The 17109-nt window shown below is 33.1% G+C and overlaps 4 protein-coding genes and 1 long non-coding RNA gene across 8 annotated transcripts; 2 read left to right on the plus strand and 3 right to left on the minus strand.

Annotated features, from left to right (window-relative positions):
* Positions 1–98: 98 nt before the first annotated feature.
* LOC105252504 (replication factor C subunit 4) lies at positions 99–2623 on the minus strand. The gene is made up of 6 exons (XM_011259897.3): positions 2429–2623; positions 1914–2189; positions 760–1153; positions 537–650; positions 289–372; positions 99–207 (listed from the first exon to the last, which is right to left on the minus strand). The coding sequence occupies exons 1-6, from the start codon at positions 2539–2541 to the stop codon at positions 115–117; spliced, it is 1074 nt and encodes a 357-aa protein (XP_011258199.1). The 5' UTR covers positions 2542–2623; the 3' UTR covers positions 99–114.
* Positions 2624–2978: 355 nt separating this feature from the next.
* LOC105252497 (proteasome subunit beta type-7) lies at positions 2979–5087 on the plus strand. Its single transcript, XM_011259882.3, has 4 exons — positions 2979–3146; positions 3702–3881; positions 3977–4292; positions 4637–5087. Exons 1-4 carry the CDS (start codon positions 3085–3087, stop codon positions 4910–4912), a joined length of 834 nt encoding a protein of 277 aa, XP_011258184.1. The 5' UTR covers positions 2979–3084; the 3' UTR covers positions 4913–5087.
* Positions 5088–5155: 68 nt separating this feature from the next.
* On the minus strand, positions 5156–12506 carry LOC105252496 (villin-1). Of its 3 annotated transcripts, none has more exons than XM_025415161.1 (10): positions 12045–12506; positions 9713–9805; positions 9190–9306; positions 8386–8729; positions 7611–8092; positions 7098–7381; positions 6634–6820; positions 6150–6398; positions 5766–6062; positions 5156–5640 (listed from the first exon to the last, which is right to left on the minus strand). In XM_025415161.1, exons 1-10 carry the CDS (start codon positions 12081–12083, stop codon positions 5288–5290), a joined length of 2445 nt encoding a protein of 814 aa, XP_025270946.1. In that variant the 5' UTR covers positions 12084–12506; the 3' UTR covers positions 5156–5287. The 3 variants fall into 3 exon arrangements, with proteins under 3 accessions (XP_025270946.1, XP_025270947.1, XP_011258183.1); XM_025415162.1 differs by having other exon boundaries at positions 11991–12506; XM_011259881.3 differs by lacking the exon at positions 12045–12506 and having other exon boundaries at positions 9713–9992.
* A 459-nt stretch (positions 12507–12965) lies between these two features.
* Positions 12966–14025, plus strand: LOC105252508. Its single transcript, XR_003123724.1, has 4 exons — positions 12966–13121; positions 13196–13299; positions 13406–13627; positions 13853–14025. It is a non-coding gene; the product is annotated as an uncharacterized LOC105252508 (long non-coding RNA).
* Positions 14026–14315: 290 nt separating this feature from the next.
* On the minus strand, positions 14316–16282 carry LOC105252495 (elongation factor Ts, mitochondrial). Of its 2 annotated transcripts, none has more exons than XM_011259879.3 (4): positions 16229–16282; positions 15495–15650; positions 14876–15407; positions 14316–14792 (listed from the first exon to the last, which is right to left on the minus strand). In XM_011259879.3, the coding sequence occupies exons 2-4, from the start codon at positions 15648–15650 to the stop codon at positions 14569–14571; spliced, it is 912 nt and encodes a 303-aa protein (XP_011258181.1). In that variant the 5' UTR covers positions 16229–16282; the 3' UTR covers positions 14316–14568. The 2 variants fall into 2 exon arrangements, with proteins under 2 accessions (XP_011258181.1, XP_011258182.1); XM_011259880.3 differs by lacking the exon at positions 16229–16282 and adding an exon at positions 16059–16223.
* Between the last annotated feature and the right edge of the window lie 827 nt (positions 16283–17109).

A 17109-nucleotide genomic window follows, 5' to 3' on the forward strand; every position in this document is an offset into this window, starting at 1 on the left:
TTATAAAAGGCAAATTGCAATTTTTTTAAAAATATATAAAAGCTCTCTACTTACAGAATACATAAATATAAATATAAATGTTTACATATATAGGAACATATTTTTATAACTTTTTTATGATGATTTCCACGCTATTAAGATGGTAGAAAATATACTTAAAAGCTGCAGATATTCGTCACTTCCTTCTGTTAATTTATAATCGCATTCCTAAAAAAAGAGAAAATTTTTCATATTTGTATTCAATTTATATCATTAATTTTTTATGTATATGTAGAGAAAATCTCTTACCCCGAGCATATCGCCAATTATCACTTTCTGTTTGTCACTCAGTTCATCAGAGAAAATTACTTTCTCATTTAATTGTTCGATTACCTAACATACATAACATACACAAAAGATAGTATAATTAAACCAATTCAATCAAACTGTTATGGATATCAACATGTATATGACAGGAATTATTATTTTACAGTTTATTATTTTAAAATTTATTTTAAAATTTTTCAAAAATTCAACAGCAATAATTAAAGCAATACCTGTGAGCCTGGATATCCTTCCAACAGCAAATTTTCAAGTAATGTCTCGACATTACTATAGTTTCCTTTTTTACAGGCCTCCCACAGCGCATTAATTTTTTCATCAGGAATTAGCTAAAGAAACACACACAAAAATGTATTACAATTCCAAATAATTCGAAATTATTTATAAATTATTCAACTTACTAATAATGACAAATTATAATTTTAAAAACATACTTACTCCAATCACATCAAGAGCATCATCCACGGTGATCTCATAATTCTTGCCCTTTAATCGTGTGATTGATTGCAGACACATGACGGCCTGTCTCAAATCGCCACCGGACGCTTCAACGATTTTCTCTAGAACGCTTCTATCAGCCTTTAGATTCTCCTCATTGCATATATATTCGAGTCTGCTGATACTCTTCTCATCGCTCAGTGGCTTGAATCGGAACTTGGTGCAGCGCGACGCTATCGGCTTGATAATTCGCGATAGGTAATTGCATACTAGGCAAAAGCGCGTGCTATGTGCCTCTTTTTCCATAATTCGACGAAGTGCTGTTTGCGCGGCGCCAGTCATACTGTCCGCTTCGTCCAATATGATGATCTTGAATGGTGGACATTTCTTCCCACTGGAAAAGTGAGTATTGAAAAATTTAAAATATAATGTTGAAACCATTAATTTCATTTTGTCTTATTTATTTAATAAATTTTAAAGCAATATTATAATGTGTCTCAGGTTGTGCCATTTTGATCATAAATCACAGTACAGCACATGAGATCTAGAAGGGATGCTTAATCCTCAAGTACACGCGTCAAAGTCAATGTAAATAAATTTTTCTTTTAATGTCTTTTATATGCAAGAATGTCAATAATTAGTTTAAAAAAATAAAATTATGGAAAATGAAAGTTTTTGATTATACTTAATATTTATTAAAATTTAACATCAAGAAAGAATAAAATCAATAGTATTAATGTATCTACATGGCTTTTAAGCGAGTACTTGAAGATTAACTGTTTGCTTGTGCTTTTCAGAAGTTTACTAATCTTGTAGTTCTTCTGCATTATCAAGCATTTTTTTTATCTAGTTGCTAATAAGAGATGCTAAGATTCTTTATTAGATCTCCTTGATGACAACAAAATGTGCCCTTTCATAAATAATCTTGTGTGCTGAGATTCTGCGATCATCAGACCTTTTACTGGATCATCATTGACACTGATTATATATAAATAAGATATAACATTTTAATAAAGAAATGGATGATTTTTTTTATTTCTATAAAAAACATTAAAACTCTTTATTATTAATGAAAATTTTAATTGCCAAAATTATGATCATTAATAGTGATATTATTAGGAATACTTATAATTGATAAAAAATCTTACACTTACTCTGGTCCAATAGGATTAGCCTTGCGTAATGCAAAGGATTTGATCTTCTCTCTCACAACCTGGATACCTCGATCATCAGAGGCATTCAGTTCCAGTATCCTATCCTTATACATACTACCAAACATCTGCCTTGCAGCTGCATGGATAATGCTGGTTTTGCCAGTACCCGGTGGCCCATAAAACAACATATTAGGAAAATCTCCATGTTTCATGGCTTGCCTTATCACATTCACCACCTCTGTCTGCTCTACAATGTCATCGACATTTTTTGGTCGGCTGTAAACAAAAAATGTGACCAAAAACTGTAAGCAAAAAACCTTATACAATCTTAATCTTATTTGTAGAAGTCGAAAAGAAAAATAATATGACAGTAAAATCATGACTTTTGTTACGAAAGTGAAGAGTTGAATCGTAACAAGGAACAGCTTTAAAAAAGGCATTTTCAAATAAAGTTGTTTGTCTTGAACAAAGATCGTGTGAAAAAGGTTAATCTTAGAATAATAATGGATACTCACTATTTTTCCACCCATGGTGTCAAGTCTTTTTTGTCATCCTTGGCGCGAGAAGTCGATGGTTTCTTCACATCTGTTGGGGCGCCCAATTTACCAGTCTTCAAGAAAGCGTGCATTTTTCTTGATTTACGCAACTACGCACACCTTGGGCTCTTCATAGGTTTTCCCGCCTATTCGTCACCATTTGCATTTCAAACCTTGCAGGTGCGTTCAAAAATTTATTTCTGAATGGAAATCTATTTCAGAATGGAATAATGAATGAATGAAATTTGATTGATCGAAAGGAGTAAAGGTTTCCAAATGCAACCAATGATAGTTATTCACACTGTGCTCGATGCCCAGCATCCAATAGGAAACTTTCAGAATGGAATAATGAATGAATGAAATTTGATTGATCGAAAGGAGCAAAGGTTTCCAAATGCAACCAATGATAGTTATTCACACTGTGCTCGATGCCCAGCATCCAATAGGAAACTTTCGTTTCTAGTTTGCAAGTTAAAGTCACTAGGCGACAAACTTCTATCGCGCGCAGTGTGAATCGTGCATGATTAGCATGATGTGAAGTGACGTGCAGTTGATGGATACATACGCAGAATCGTAGGATCACGTAGGATATCTGTGTAATTTTTTGGTGGCGATATATATTTGACAGAAAAGTCATGACTTCGCTTCTCGCGCCAGAAATTCCATCGCCGGGCTTTTCCTTTGATCTCTGTCAAAGGTAAATATTTTATTTTGTATCATAAATTAAATTGGACTTATTTCTTATAGTTTTCATGAGTTAACCTATATATGGATATTGCTGTGTCACACATAGCTCTATCAAAATTTATTCATAATACAAAAATTTTTATATAATATTAAAATATACTTGTAAACGATTTTAATCATATAAAAGAGAAAGAATAAAATTTCGATTATGGAATTTTAAAGAACATGTCAAATTAATATCTTGGTATTAATATCTTGGTATTATTGCTATGTCATAGTATTATTATTATTTGATTACAGTAATAATGTTAATCTTTATAGTTCTTAATTAATTGTTGATTAATTGTTGATACTTGTTACATAAAGTAATAATTTTGTATATAAAATATTTTTCTATGTTAAAATATTTTAAAGAGCGATGCATATTAAAGCTAGAACTTTGTCATTTTAATATCCACTTTAAAAAATATCTATTTTTATTTTTAAGTAACAAGAATGGTATAATTAATTCATATATCTTTTAATATTGTGACAATTCTTTTTAATATTTATTTACTTTGCACAGAAACAGTGCCTTGATTAAAAAAGGCTTTGCTGCTCCGAAAGCAGTCAAGACAGGTACTACTATTGCTGGTGTAGTATATAAGGATGGTGTTATTCTTGGTGGTGATACGCGAGCTACGGAGGATACGATTGTTGCAGATAAATATAGTTTGAAAATTCACTATCTTGCTCCCAATATGTAGTAAGTGTCACAGGATTCTCTCTGTCAATCTCTAATGTTATGCATGATATATTTAAACTATTCGAATTTTTATTAATTATTCAAATTTTTTTCAGTTGTTGCGGAGCTGGCACAGCGGCTGACACTGAAATGACTACTGAGATGATAGCCAGCCAATTGGAGTTGCATCGCTTGAATACTGGTCGTATTGTGCCGGTGTGTACTGCAAACACACTGATTAAGCAAATGCTGTTTCGTTATCAAGGTCATATTGGTGCTGCACTCATTTTGGGTGGTTTTGATCTTGATGGACCGCAATTGTATTGCATTTATCCACATGGTTCTACCGAGAAGCTGAAATATACTACTATGGGATCTGGATCATTGGCAGCAATGGCGGTCTTTGAAAGCAGATGGAGACCCGATTTACCGGTAACAAGTACTTCTAATCATATGTAATCGAATAACTTAATTAAATCTAGTGTATAAAATCATTGCCATCTTAAAATTTTAAATTAGGAGGAGACTGAATTAATAAATTTAAAGTCTAAGATATTTTTAATATGATTTTTATATTATATATATAAGTGATAATTTTATCATTATTATTTATTATTCTTTATTTATTAAATCTATTCTGTTAAATATTTATACAACTTTTTATGAATTTTTTTTATGTATGTATATATTCTCCTTTCTATATTAGAGTGTATTAAATTTATTCTTTGTTAAAAATACTATTTATGTCGAATTAAAAGGTGACTCATTATTTTTAGGAGGAAGAGGCGAAGCAATTGGTGGCAGATGCAATTCGCGCAGGCGTGTTCAACGATCTAGCGTCAGGATCCAATGTGGATCTTTGCGTCATTCGTAAGACCGGTGTTGATTATCTGCGACCATATGATACCGCCTGTGTGAAAGGCGAGCGGCAAATTAGTTATCGTTACAAGCCCGGCACCACCGCAGTGCTTACCAAGACAGTGCAGCCGATTATCGTAGAGGAGGAGACTGTGCGTACAATTCAACACGAAGCAATGGACACGTCTGCATAAGATTCTTAATTAATTCAGCTCTATATAAACTTAAATTATAATAAACTTTTTCCAAACAGTAAGTGTTGATTATAAAATCTAATCTTTAAATATTTCTAATAAAAATATTGTGGGATGTGCACAAAGCATACAATTTCTAAATGCTGGCTCTCTCTCGAAAAAAAAACCTACTTAAATTTTTTCTTAAGTTGCTTCATGTATATCCTGCGATACCAGCAAGAATAATAAAATATATGTCTTCTATACAAAGTTAATATTGAGAAGTAAAGTAATATAAAATAATTCGTTAAAATTGCCTGCAAGTTTATCTTTTGTCGAAAACAAAAGATATAAATTTAAGATATATCCTGTACATGAGGAAGCGATTTATAAAAGTTAGAAGAGTCCAGCGGCCTGCTTGAGCCGCTGCCTTTTCCAAGCGGGCAATTTCTCGAATTCTGCAGGTTCCATCTTGAAAATTGCGATGAAATTATCATAAGTCAGATGCATCTCTTTGCGTCTGACATCAACGCCAGCTGGCAGATTCTCTGGCTCGCTCTTTAGCACTGCCGGCGGATATTTGATATAATTATCGAAATCTGTGGTGGCTTTGGTGGAGGACATTTGCGTTCTCGTCGATTGATCTTTGTCCTCTAGCAAGGCACAGAAAACTTCGAACGGCTTATAATCTCTTAATAGATTATGATTCCAGTTCTCGAACAGCCCAATAAAGGTGGCTGGTTCTAATCCTGTGCGACAAAAATAAAAATAAAATCGAATCTAACGAAGATTTTAAGAAAGAATGGTTAAACAAAATATTTCTAAAGAGAAAAAAAGCAATATATGTTTTTTATCTTTTATCATTCGAGCTCACCTTGCTTGATTACAGAAATTATCGTATTGCGATTTCGGCCTGCGGGATGTGTATAAAGATATATAGCAGCGTCTTCGACACATTCTTGCAATGTCTTTGGAACAGAAAATTTGCCTATCCATACCCAGATTACACTACCAGCGTCTAGCAACCAGATAGCTTCTGGTATCAAAGAGTTCTGTCGGAATCCGAGAACTTGCTCGCCCACGAAGAGGCCATTCTCGGTGCGGCACTGAAAGAGATGTTTATCCAGTTCCTCGCCGACTTCCTCGGTTTCCGCACCATAACTGCCTCTTCCTGAAGAAAATAAATGAAGTATCCCGAATAATTTTAGAAACGCTCAAAAGTTAGAACCTCTTTATTTTTCTCTTTTTTATAATTTACCTCCAAGCTCAAGCCAGAAATCGTCGTCCTCCTTTCCCTCAGCGACGAGAGGTGCATTTCTGGGCGCAAGGCGTCGCGATGCCTGTCGAGCGTCACCCGTGCTCTTGCTGCCGCACCAGACGATTGGTGTGCTGGAAAAGAGGATGAACACCGCGCTGGAATCTAAGCTATTCGCCCGCAACGGACGTTCCACCGCTTTTGAAGTGTATGGCGTTGAACCGAACACTCTGACCAGATATTTCTTTGGCGCTATAAATCAAAAAGCTTCATTGTAGAAAATGGAAGATGCAATCTACAGATTTTCTTTAAACCAATATATATTTTATATTCGTATGTAAATTTTGAAATTTATTTCATTTTATTTTTTTCAACAATTTTCTATCGATTTAAATATGACAAATGTCTTTTATATATCTTTTTGTATGTTATTATTTTTGTAAACTTTTATTTAAATAATAGTTTAAATTAAATAGGGAAACTTTACGCGAATCACGGTGACGTCCAGCAAGTATCTTCAGCTTGCCATCATAGATCTGCAATAGATGAGGTGGTTCTCTGCCTTGAGATGCCTTCACCAATTGTGCATTCGTCTCTTCGGATAAATGACAAGCTGCTGTCAACGCTGCGTCACGATCTACCTTGATAGAATGGACACCTTCCCAACAATAAATCTGAAAACAATTTCATAAAATATTTCATAATTGCCTTCAAAATTTTTTACGATTATTCAATTTTTTTCAGGTATTACTATCTTTCATATACATAAGACTGGATAAATCAAAAGAAACACTCTCCAGTTTCTCTTCTTATCTAATTTTTTACAGGATTATCATATAATTTAGAAGAAAAATTTTATAACATAAATTAATAATAGATACTTATAGACATTTTTAGGAAAAAATTTATGAACTTAAAAGACTCGCACGCGCGATATAATTGTCTACGTACAATACTTCGACACCTTCGTCCTTGTCCGTACTTGTATAGCATCACGTAGCAGGCTTCTGCATAATAAATCCCCCTGTCGTCCTCTACCTGGACCATGCCTTCCTGTTGCTCGACTCTCCACAAAGTCCGCTCGCCGGATCCGTCGTCCACCAGTTGACACTCAGCCGCCATTCTGGGTCTTTCATTCATGTAATCGGATTCGAAACTCATCGGTAAAGTTAGTGGTCTAGTCTTGGAAGGTTCCCAGTCTCTCAATAATGCTTTCATTTCCACCGGTTCGTGACCTTGTATTTCATTTCACTTATTTTATTTTTATTCAACTATTGCATGTAATTAATATAATTTTTGACAAATTTTTTACAATCAATTTCTTTTTAGCCTTTGTCTTAAAATGTTTATTTTCTTTTAATTAAAATATATATTGTCGTTGCATTTGTTTATTCTTAAGAAATTTGTAAATACTTGAGAAACTATTTTTTCAAACTGAAATGATAAATCTGTCTTGTATAGTACCTTCTATCGCCCTGGCCACTGGCATGCCGTCGCTGTAATTCTTCTTCTTGATGAAACCACGCGCGTTTCTAACAGCTTCCAATTTTTCCCTAGCGTTGACATCACGGCCCACCCAGGCCCACACCCCTGCCTCACCCCGATCCACCAAGTACACAGAATTGGAAGTTAGATCGCTACAAAGAATCGGCCCGGATTTCAATTCGGCGACCTTGTACTTGCCCGATTGTTCGCTGCACTTGTACAATTTAATGGAACTCGGCGGGTTGATGCGGTGCTGGCGATCAGGCGCTACTACCCTCATCGAGGGATCAAGCACGCTGCTGAAGAGCTGTTTATCGTCTTCGGACAACGTTTGTTCGTAGCCATCCTCGACCACCACTATACGGCCGTTATTATTCTCTTTTCGGGATTCTAGAAGACTAGCAGCGTGACGTTTATGCAATGGATCTGATAAGGATCCTAGCCACAAGAAGATGACACCTCTAAGAAAACCAGAAGTAATTTCTTGTATTATTTTACGTAATTGTAGATTTTTATGATTATTTAACGAATTGTCTTGTAAAATTTTTGATTATTTAAATTAATTTAAATATTTCATTATTTAAATTAAGTCCCAATTATAAAACGGATTAAGCTTTAATTAGCGTTAAAAGAAACAGATCTATTACTTCTTGAAAAATGTAGATATTCTTTGTATGCAAAAATTTTTACAAAGATGTCTACATACTTTTTATCCCAAGTATTCTGTAAATAAATTAAACTTCTAATAACATACTTTGCACGAATATCCACAAGGATGACATCGCGACAACTAAAATACTCCCAGCTGACTCTCGTCAGTTCTGTTAAAATCGGCACGGCCACCCCGGAGACTCGATGAAGAGTGCAAACGGGTGGATCGTCAAAATGCAGATTTTCGATGATCAATCGTTGCCGAAAGTAAGCGAGGAATCGGGAGCTCTCGCGACCTTGCGCTTCCCGCATCAGGATCATCGCCGAGATCTGCGAATCGAGCTCGGCGGCGCGAAGTGCTGCAGCACCGGACACTGTCGAGTCGCAGTTGACGCCAATCCAGAAGTGGATGGCACGCACCACCGAAGTATCCTTCAGGTCCTTGATCTATCAATCGTATCCCAAAAATAGAAATCTCAAAAATCTTATATTGAGTATATTGTTTCGACAAAATTGTTTTCTGAATGTTAATTTGTTATTAGGAATAAATATTATTAATTACATCAAATAAAAAATCATATGTATGTATGTGTGTGTATATGTAGGAAGATAGAAAGAAATTTAAATAAATTATATATAAAATTTCCAAAATTAAATAAAATATTTCAAAATTTTTAATGTTGAAATTTTCAAATAGTTATTTGAATTATTATTTTTATAATTAAATTATTAAGCACTAATTTTTCTTTTACAACAGGTTTAATCAGAGCAATCTAGAAGAGTTAAATTTAGCGAAAAAGATTGCTTCATGTAGAAGAGTCGGAAACAAGGATTACATGTATATGAGGAAATGTTCGCAATTGCGGTTTCTTTTATGACGATGCAACACAATGTAAAGTAAAAGTACCGGCATGCTTGGGTAAGGAAGAGCACCGTCCTTCGCAGATACAGCATAGACGATGTATGCTGATTCGGAGAGGAAGAGCCCCATATTGTTGCTAGTTACGGCTGTTGCACGCAGACCCTGCTCGACAAATATGTAAGTGTGAAATATTAAAAAAAAATATTTGGAATGATTAAGAAGAGAAATTAATTATAACATAACAGTAATAAATAAAATTGTTATAACAAATTTAATAATTACTTTATCAAATCATTCAAATACAATTACTATTATAAATAAAATAATACATATTTAATATAATTATTATATTGTAGATAATTTAATTACCATAAAACTGACAAAATTATAATTGTAAAATGACAATTTTATTTATATATTTTGTATTATTTTTTAAAATTATTTTTAATTATTATTTTTTTTAATTATATTTTTTATATTTGATAGAAATATTATATTTATAGAAATTATTATACACATTGGAATTTTTTATTTTGTTGGAAAATAAGATTTATTGATAATAGCTCACTTCGATTTTCCAGACGCGAAAAGTGCTGCTGTTCTTCGGGATATTCCTGAAGATTTCGCCGCTGGAATCGTCACTGCGGTAGCTCCTATCATCCTGCAGGATGGTATTCAAATCTTCAGAATAAAGCACGCTTGTCATATTTATCACTAACAAGGTCCAATTTTTTCAAGAATTTCTCTCTTTTTAAAACTTTTCTAATTGACTTTTATTTCCCATATAAGAGAGGAGGATTTTACATCATAAAATAATGATAAATCAATTCAATTATTTTAGAAATCTTATGTCAAGAATAAAGTCAGAAACTGGAGTTAGACACTGGAGTACTCGAGCAAGTTCTTCAAACTGCTGTAGGAGAAATGCCGGAAAAATCGAAATACGAAGTGAGAATTTTTCAGGATCGAGCGTCGAATATGCACGCAATGAAATAATTAACAATAACTAATTCCGGCATGATAACATTGTTGGCATGTTTCGCGCGGGCGAGTTCACAGGCAAACGAGGCAAGAGTTTTGCAACACGAGAAACTGTGCTCGCGCGCTTCGCGAGCGGACTGAAAACTGAGTTACCAGAGCTCGCCTAAGAGATCTCTACCTCGCAGGTGCACATGAGTGCGTGTTTGACGCACTTATGCATGTGTATGTACAGGAAACTGTTTGATATCTTAAGTATAAGTATTTAATCTAATTTAATTCAAGTATATTTATATGATTCTTTTCAATATAATCTTTTAATATATTTAGATCTATCATCAATTTTAATTGTAATAATCTTTGTTATTTTAATTGTAATTTCTTTGTTATTTTAATTATTTATTTAGTTAATTAATAGTTTTTTATTTAAATAACTAAAATAATTACAACACAGCAAAATAATTCAAGTTTACTTTACAATATTTTTCATGTTTACAAAAATTTTTATCATATATAAAGAATTTATTTTCAAGTAATGAATTTATGTCATGAATTTAAAATGAATATGTAAAAGAAAGAAATTTCAAAATGTATAAGTATGTTGGACTTTTTAAATAATCTTGGATAAATTAAATGCAGAGAATCAATTTTAAATTAAACAAGGATGCATTTTTAAAATATATTTTTTACCGCGGGTTATAATTACTATTATTTATTCTAAATGATAGTAATTATGTAATTTGCGATTTCTAAATAATTCAGTCTAAATAAGGAACTTTATGCTTGCCATTGTCTCGAGTTGATTGACCTGTAACCACATCAGATCCCGGTAAGATGGGGCCCATTACATCGCGGCATTGTGCCGGTTTTATTTTCCGCCTTGTGTGTGTGTGTGTGTGTGTGTGTGTGTGTGTGTGTGTATGCGCGTATCATTTATTCACACACACTTTTACGCACGCACGCACACGCGCTTAAGCATCATTCGCGACAATTACCGTCACTACGAGACAGGAAGTCGCAACTGCCGCCCGTATGCGCATTTTTGTGCGAGAATTGCGTCAAAAGGTGAAAATTCGCTGTCATTTGATCACAAATAGTTGCAAAGCATTTTTATAAGAAGGATTAATTTTTTCGAATAAATCATATAATGATTTAATAATATAATGAATGAAGAAAGAAATGGCATTATAACATAAAATTTTTGGATACTAAAATGCAATTTTTATTTGTTTTTAAAATGTCTGAATATACGTAGATATAAGTCAAAAATATTTCAAATATTGAATTTAAATTAATTAAATTTAATTCTCTTAAAAAAAAAGTAATCAAAATTTATATCGGAAATTTGCTCTATTTTATATTAGTAAATATATCTTATTATTTTTTATAATCACTCTACTGACCTTAGTTTAGTCCACATTTAATTAATTATCTTTAATATCTTTAATAATTTATTTATAATCTTGTTAATACTATCCACATATTTTTTTTATTTCTTTTTATAATTATTTCCAATATTTTTCACAGTTTTTTATTTTCTTTTCGCGTCTTCCCTAATGATATTTGATCGTAAATCTAGTTTCCTGCTTAAGTTAAGTGATTATGCAAGTACTAAACAGAGCAGAAATATATGGAAAGAGAGAAGAAAATATCTTTAATTAAAATATAAAAAGAAGAATAATAAAGAAGAATAAAACGAAAAAAAGAAACATTCTTTAATTAAATCTTGCAAAGAAAAAAAAAAGAATTAAAGGAATTAAATACTTTCCAAAAATATATAATATGTACAGCTGATCGAAATTCAACGGTAAGCGGGGAGGAGATTTATCCTTTTTCATCGAAAAATTGTCTAAGAACTTCACACTCACGTTTCTCTCTCATGAATCTTTCACGATCATCAAACTCCTTGAATGATCACTCACCCGCCTGGGGAAATCCATTGTTCTAGTTATCGCGGACATCAGCAATCGGGGTTCATTTAAACGCCGCCTCTATCTCGCGGGGGACACGCGCGAAGGAGCAAGGATACACCTCGTTCTTCGGGTATGATGCGTGTACGACGGCTAACTGTATATGCGAACAACTGATACTTCTTCCCGGCTAAAAAGGAGACCATACCGGTGCTGTCCGGAAATGGGCCCCGGAACTCCGGCCGGCGAGCCGTGACCAGCAACAGCAGCCGCGCGCTTCGGGGCCCACCGGGGCCCGCCGATCTCACCTGAGCACGCAACACGCACGCACACCTGTTCTCGAGCCTCCGCTGCCTTTCCAACATTACTTCGCCACGGATAGATAGAGCACAAGCGGTTATTATACGTCCTAGAACATGTAATGAGCCCCTCGCTTACGCGTTTCGTTCCGCTCGTTCTGTCGTGTGTTAAATGCATTTTTTCTTTTTTTTTGTAAAAACGCGAAAAATTAAAGAGATTCGAGATAAGAGAAAGAATAAGGAGGGAGAAAGAATTATTGCGCAAATTAAAACTTTGCATATAGAATATAAAGTTGATTATAAATATGAATCTAGAGCAAAATCGGGATTAAAATGAAAATTAAATTATTAAAGAAATTAAGTAGATTGTGTATTTTATTAAAACTGTTTCTCAATTGAGATACAATATTTTCTTTATACATACATTTCTTATATTTAATTTATGTTTTAGCTAACGTACAATATTAATAGTAAAGCGTTAAATAAAGTAAGAATTTATCTTTTTTTGTAAAAAGAAAAAGAGTCCGATTATTAATTAAGTAATTAATTTCGATAATTAAAAGTTCCTTTTAAGGAGGTCGAATTTATGAAAGGCCTATTAATGCGATTCGATCCGATTTTTCAAAACAAAAAAATGTGCGCTCGCCGCACATTTTTTCACGATAGGAAACGGTGGAAGGATGAGGGCTTCGTCGACAAATGTCAGAGAAGTGTTTCCGTTTTATCATCCCTCGACGGTGCGAAGATCCTTCGATGGATTGGCAAAACGAGGACTCGGATCAGTCGAGTGGTATATCGAGATAGATAGATGCTTCTTACGAGAACCTCTTTTATAACGTACAACGTGTACTTTCTTTCGGGCAGTTGAGAATCTGAAATGGGATGAGAATGATCATCCCGTGACTAGGACGGAAGATGCTGCAGCCGCCGTTGTTTTGGATCGCAATGTTTGTTCTCAAGGAGTTCAGGTAAAATTATATTTAAAAATAAATTTCCGACTTATATAAATGTTTAAATAAAAAAACGAGATTATAAAACAATTGTGCATTTTTAATAAGTTTCTTTCTTTTTTAGGTTGAAATTGGACCTTACAAAAACATTAGAAACTTTACATCCGCTTTAAAAAATTTGGAGCTTGAGACGAATGACAGCGATCCTTCAGAACTTAGAACGAACGACGCGCAAACGGATTACTTTAACGATTCCGAGCAAGAAGAGAACATCCCGGTTTTCAAGACGAGGGAAATATCAACTTTCCAATTAGTAATCCAGGGAATGGAAATTTTAAATTTCCAGGTATAAATGCCTCCTTGACTTTATGACTAACTGATTCCTTGACAGAATGACCAATTGATGTTTTTCAAAAATTAATTCTTTCTTAACCGGAAAATTAAAAGAGAAGTAATTTTAAATAACTACCAAGAATATTCAATTTCACAGCATGCAGATTTATATGTATTTTATGTATATGCAATTTAATCATGTTATATAAAAGAATCATATGAGAAAGAATTTGTGTAGGGTACAAGGCATTCCCCCGCGGAGATTGCGCCTTATTGGAAGAAAGATTCTCGGATGTGGCTGTGGAAGTCAGTGAGGCTTGAGAGAAAAAAAAGAACTAAAGCGAAGGCTCCTGCAAGCACTTTGTATCGTGAAGATCTTTCGTAGTGTATTTTTTTATTTGATGATTTTTATTTAATTTTATTTTATGTACATATGAATTTTTAGATCCTATTTATTTTTTTTTGTATGGATATATTTAAATATTTTTATGTAAATGATTTTGATAACAAGCCAATTAATACAATGCAAAATACAAAAAAAGTATAGGTGCAAATATTAAAACTCAGTGTGTAATAATTTAAACTGCATTAAAATCCGAAAATTGTATATTCAAAGTTAGTTTAATATAAAGTAAAAAAAGAGTGAGATATAATAATTATTATTATCACTATTTAGATTTTATATTAAGATATCGATTTTATTATACACGATACACTGTACATATAGTAATAAGGTTTAATATTTCGATCTATTCTTTTCTATTAGACGCTTGTTATCTATGACGAAATTATATGCAAAAATTACTCTTCAAATAAAGTCCTTTCTTTTCGATTTTTTAATTTTATAATAAAAATAATAGCTATTATCATCATGTATTATCATAAAAATTATAGAAAATATGACATATAATTGAAATAACGCATGATGATCCTTCATAGATATTGAAATCGATTTCAGCCGCAAGTCTGAATGCTCTCTACTGTTGATTCTTCGTCAAGATTCTCACCAACCTCGAAGCGCGCAAAATCAATAATCTCAGTTTCCGTTTCTGCTAGCAATTGTTGTACAGGGATAGAAGGATCAAGTAGGAATTCCTGATAGATCATGCAGGACTCTTCGTCCACATTGTTGTGCGGTTCGTCCACTCGTGGATTCCCAATCTTCTGTGGGTCCATACCTATCAAAAGAAACAATTACAAAAGTATTTTTTTTCTTTTTTCCAATCTAACTTCTTTTATTTTTGAAATAAATAAAACTTACCAATGATATGCTGACAGAGTTGCATGCCTAGTATATCATCCTTATTCTTGCTCCTGACAGCGATAAGAGCACCGTACTTGCCAAAAGAAACAGGTATGGGATTCATGGGTGTTGGATGCGTGCAACCAAACAGCGTCACGTCTGGCGATTGCACACCAATGGCCAGAGCGCGTCTCAATTTGATGTTCTCGCCCACATCGCCAATGATTAAAGCAGAATGATCACCCAGACTTTTACCATCTGCGGCTGATAAAACTTTGAGATTATCTGCATGTAAGGCAGTTCGCTGCACTTCATTTTGAATTTCCTGGGACTTTGCAAAATTCAGTACAGTGAGGGCTACTCTCTCTGCAAGACTGTGAAATTTCTTGTTTTGTGCCACAAAATCAGTTTCGCAGTTAATCTCTGCTAATGCAGCATATTGTCCATCGATGGTCAGTGTAATAAGACCTTGACCGGTATTGCGACCTTGTAGTTTGACTGCCTGTGTCCAACCATACTGTTGCGCCTGTTCCTTTAGCCATTTCTCAGCCTGGAGCAAGAGAGGACTAAGAGATTCCATCATTTAGTCAATTAGGATATAATGTGCATGCTTAAAAGAACCTAATATATTTTTTACCTTTTCTATATTATTCTCATGCAATTGCAGAGCTTTCTTGCAATTTTCCAAGGTGTAACCAGTCTTTTTACGCAGCTTTTGTAACAGAGATTTTTTTGTTGCCTGCCATAAGAAGCCGTTTGTGTGAATCAAGCGGAATATCTGTGCTGGAATCATCTAAAATACATTATTAACATTAATTGTAGGCAGTAAGTTAATCAAAAAAATAAAAATTGTCAATTATGAAGCATAAGGAAGAAAATCATGAAAACAATTTTAATTTAATCTTTAGTAAAATACTAAATTTAAATAAAATAAAAAATTTATTAATGTACTGTAAAAATTGCACAATTATTTAATTTCAGACCGCAGCGATAATCAGAATGCAGACGATTTACATCCATCTACATAACCTAAAAACTGCAAGATGTAAGATCGCTTTTCGTCACAAAGAAAAAAAAGAAACGAAAGCAAAATGATTTTCTCGTTAATTAGAACATTCATAAGATTCATTAATTATTTCACATCGATCAATCACGTTGCCTGGAAACTGCAATCGAGATCGAGGCTGCAGTTTGCGATTACCGCAGATTCTGGAGATTGACAAGCGAAGACACGTGTAGCCTTAGGCTAAACTCAAGTTGATTTGGAAATTAATTTTATGAGATGCAAATACGCCAATCATTCGCGAGAGATTACGATCATTTTCCAATTTTAAATATACATCGCAACCACCTAATGATGCAGATACTCACCCTGCATGGAGGTTAGAGCAGTGATTACTATAATATACTGAAGTGAGTCTTCCCTATACTATCCTATAGAAAGTCGGGGTCAGAAAAAGACAAGTATATTTTTGGTTGGCTCTCTGTCTCTTTTTTACACAATATCATCAAATGCATTAAAAACATTTCTTATCAGATATTTAAATAAAAATGACACAGCTTCCACGGAATATTTTATTTATATATTTAAATAATAGATTGGAAATAATTAATTGTTAATTTTTTCTGTACTTTATAAAGTACATAAGAAATCAATGTTTCTGACTGTATTAGTGTCAACCAATCAGCGAATTCCTGACAAAGATAACGATCCATCCAGCATGTGTCTATCTTTCTCTAGGAATTGGGTCATCTTTTCACTCTTGAAGACTCACTTCAATATGTTATAAACATAGGTTATAGAACTCGATTATAGTAACAATAGGTGGCATCCTTGTTGTCCTTTCATTAGGCGGGCCTTCATTTCTTTTTTGCTTTTTCTCTTTCTCTTTCGTGTAAATTTGTTTATTTCATCAAAGTATTATTATAATATTCTTAAAATTATAATTATCAATATTATAATAATAATAATATATTCAAATATACATGTATGTTTCAAAATAATAATATATTATTGTATATATTTTATATAAGACGTTATTTCTCTTATCAAAAAATAAAATTATATAAGATCAATATGATTAAATATACTTTAATAAATTATTATATGACACTTTATAAATATTGTATTTATATTTATATTTTTATCTATATTATATTGTATTTATATTACATTTTGATAAAGAAATATTCTTGTAATCCTTATGTATGTAAATTTCTTTTTTAAATATTTGTACAGACATATATAATAT

This window comes from Camponotus floridanus, unplaced genomic scaffold (genome assembly GCF_003227725.1).
Source record: "Camponotus floridanus strain SB8 unplaced genomic scaffold, Cflo_v7.5 scaffold99, whole genome shotgun sequence".
Lineage (NCBI taxonomy): Eukaryota > Metazoa > Arthropoda > Insecta > Hymenoptera > Formicidae > Camponotus > Camponotus floridanus.

What these genes read in the sequence shown, in the direction of transcription:
- LOC105252497 (XM_011259882.3), top strand. Translation starts at nt 3,085, where the DNA reads ATGACTTCGCTTCTCGCGCCAGAAATTCCATCGCCGGGCTTTTCCTTT. An exon ending in TCCTTTGATCTCTGTCAAAG is followed by an intron (nt 3,147 to 3,701) that starts GTAAATATTTTA and finishes TACTTTGCACAG; the next exon opens with AAACAGTGCCTTGATTAAAA. An exon ending in GATGGAGACCCGATTTACCG is followed by an intron (nt 4,293 to 4,636) that starts GTAACAAGTACT and finishes CATTATTTTTAG; the next exon opens with GAGGAAGAGGCGAAGCAATT.
- LOC105252496 (XM_011259881.3), bottom strand. Translation starts at nt 9,850, where the DNA reads ATGACAAGCGTGCTTTATTCTGAAGATTTGAATACCATCCTGCAGGAT. An exon ending in CTTGTGGATATTCGTGCAAA is followed by an intron (nt 8,093 to 8,385) that starts GTATGTTATTAG and finishes TGGTTTTCTTAG; the next exon opens with AGGTGTCATCTTCTTGTGGC. An exon ending in TTTCTGGCTTGAGCTTGGAG is followed by an intron (nt 6,063 to 6,149) that starts GTAAATTATAAA and finishes TATTTTCTTCAG; the next exon opens with GAAGAGGCAGTTATGGTGCG.
- LOC105252504 (XM_011259897.3), bottom strand. Translation starts at nt 2,541, where the DNA reads ATGCACGCTTTCTTGAAGACTGGTAAATTGGGCGCCCCAACAGATGTG. An exon ending in GCTAATCCTATTGGACCAGA is followed by an intron (nt 1,154 to 1,913) that starts GTAAGTGTAAGA and finishes TCACTTTTCCAG; the next exon opens with TGGGAAGAAATGTCCACCAT. An exon ending in AAGGATATCCAGGCTCACAG is followed by an intron (nt 373 to 536) that starts GTATTGCTTTAA and finishes TATGTATGTTAG; the next exon opens with GTAATCGAACAATTAAATGA.
- LOC105252495 (XM_011259879.3), bottom strand. Translation starts at nt 15,650, where the DNA reads ATGATTCCAGCACAGATATTCCGCTTGATTCACACAAACGGCTTCTTA. An exon ending in ATGAGAATAATATAGAAAAG is followed by an intron (nt 15,408 to 15,494) that starts GTAAAAAATATA and finishes CTCTTGCTCCAG; the next exon opens with GCTGAGAAATGGCTAAAGGA. An exon ending in ACTCTGTCAGCATATCATTG is followed by an intron (nt 14,793 to 14,875) that starts GTAAGTTTTATT and finishes TTCTTTTGATAG; the next exon opens with GTATGGACCCACAGAAGATT.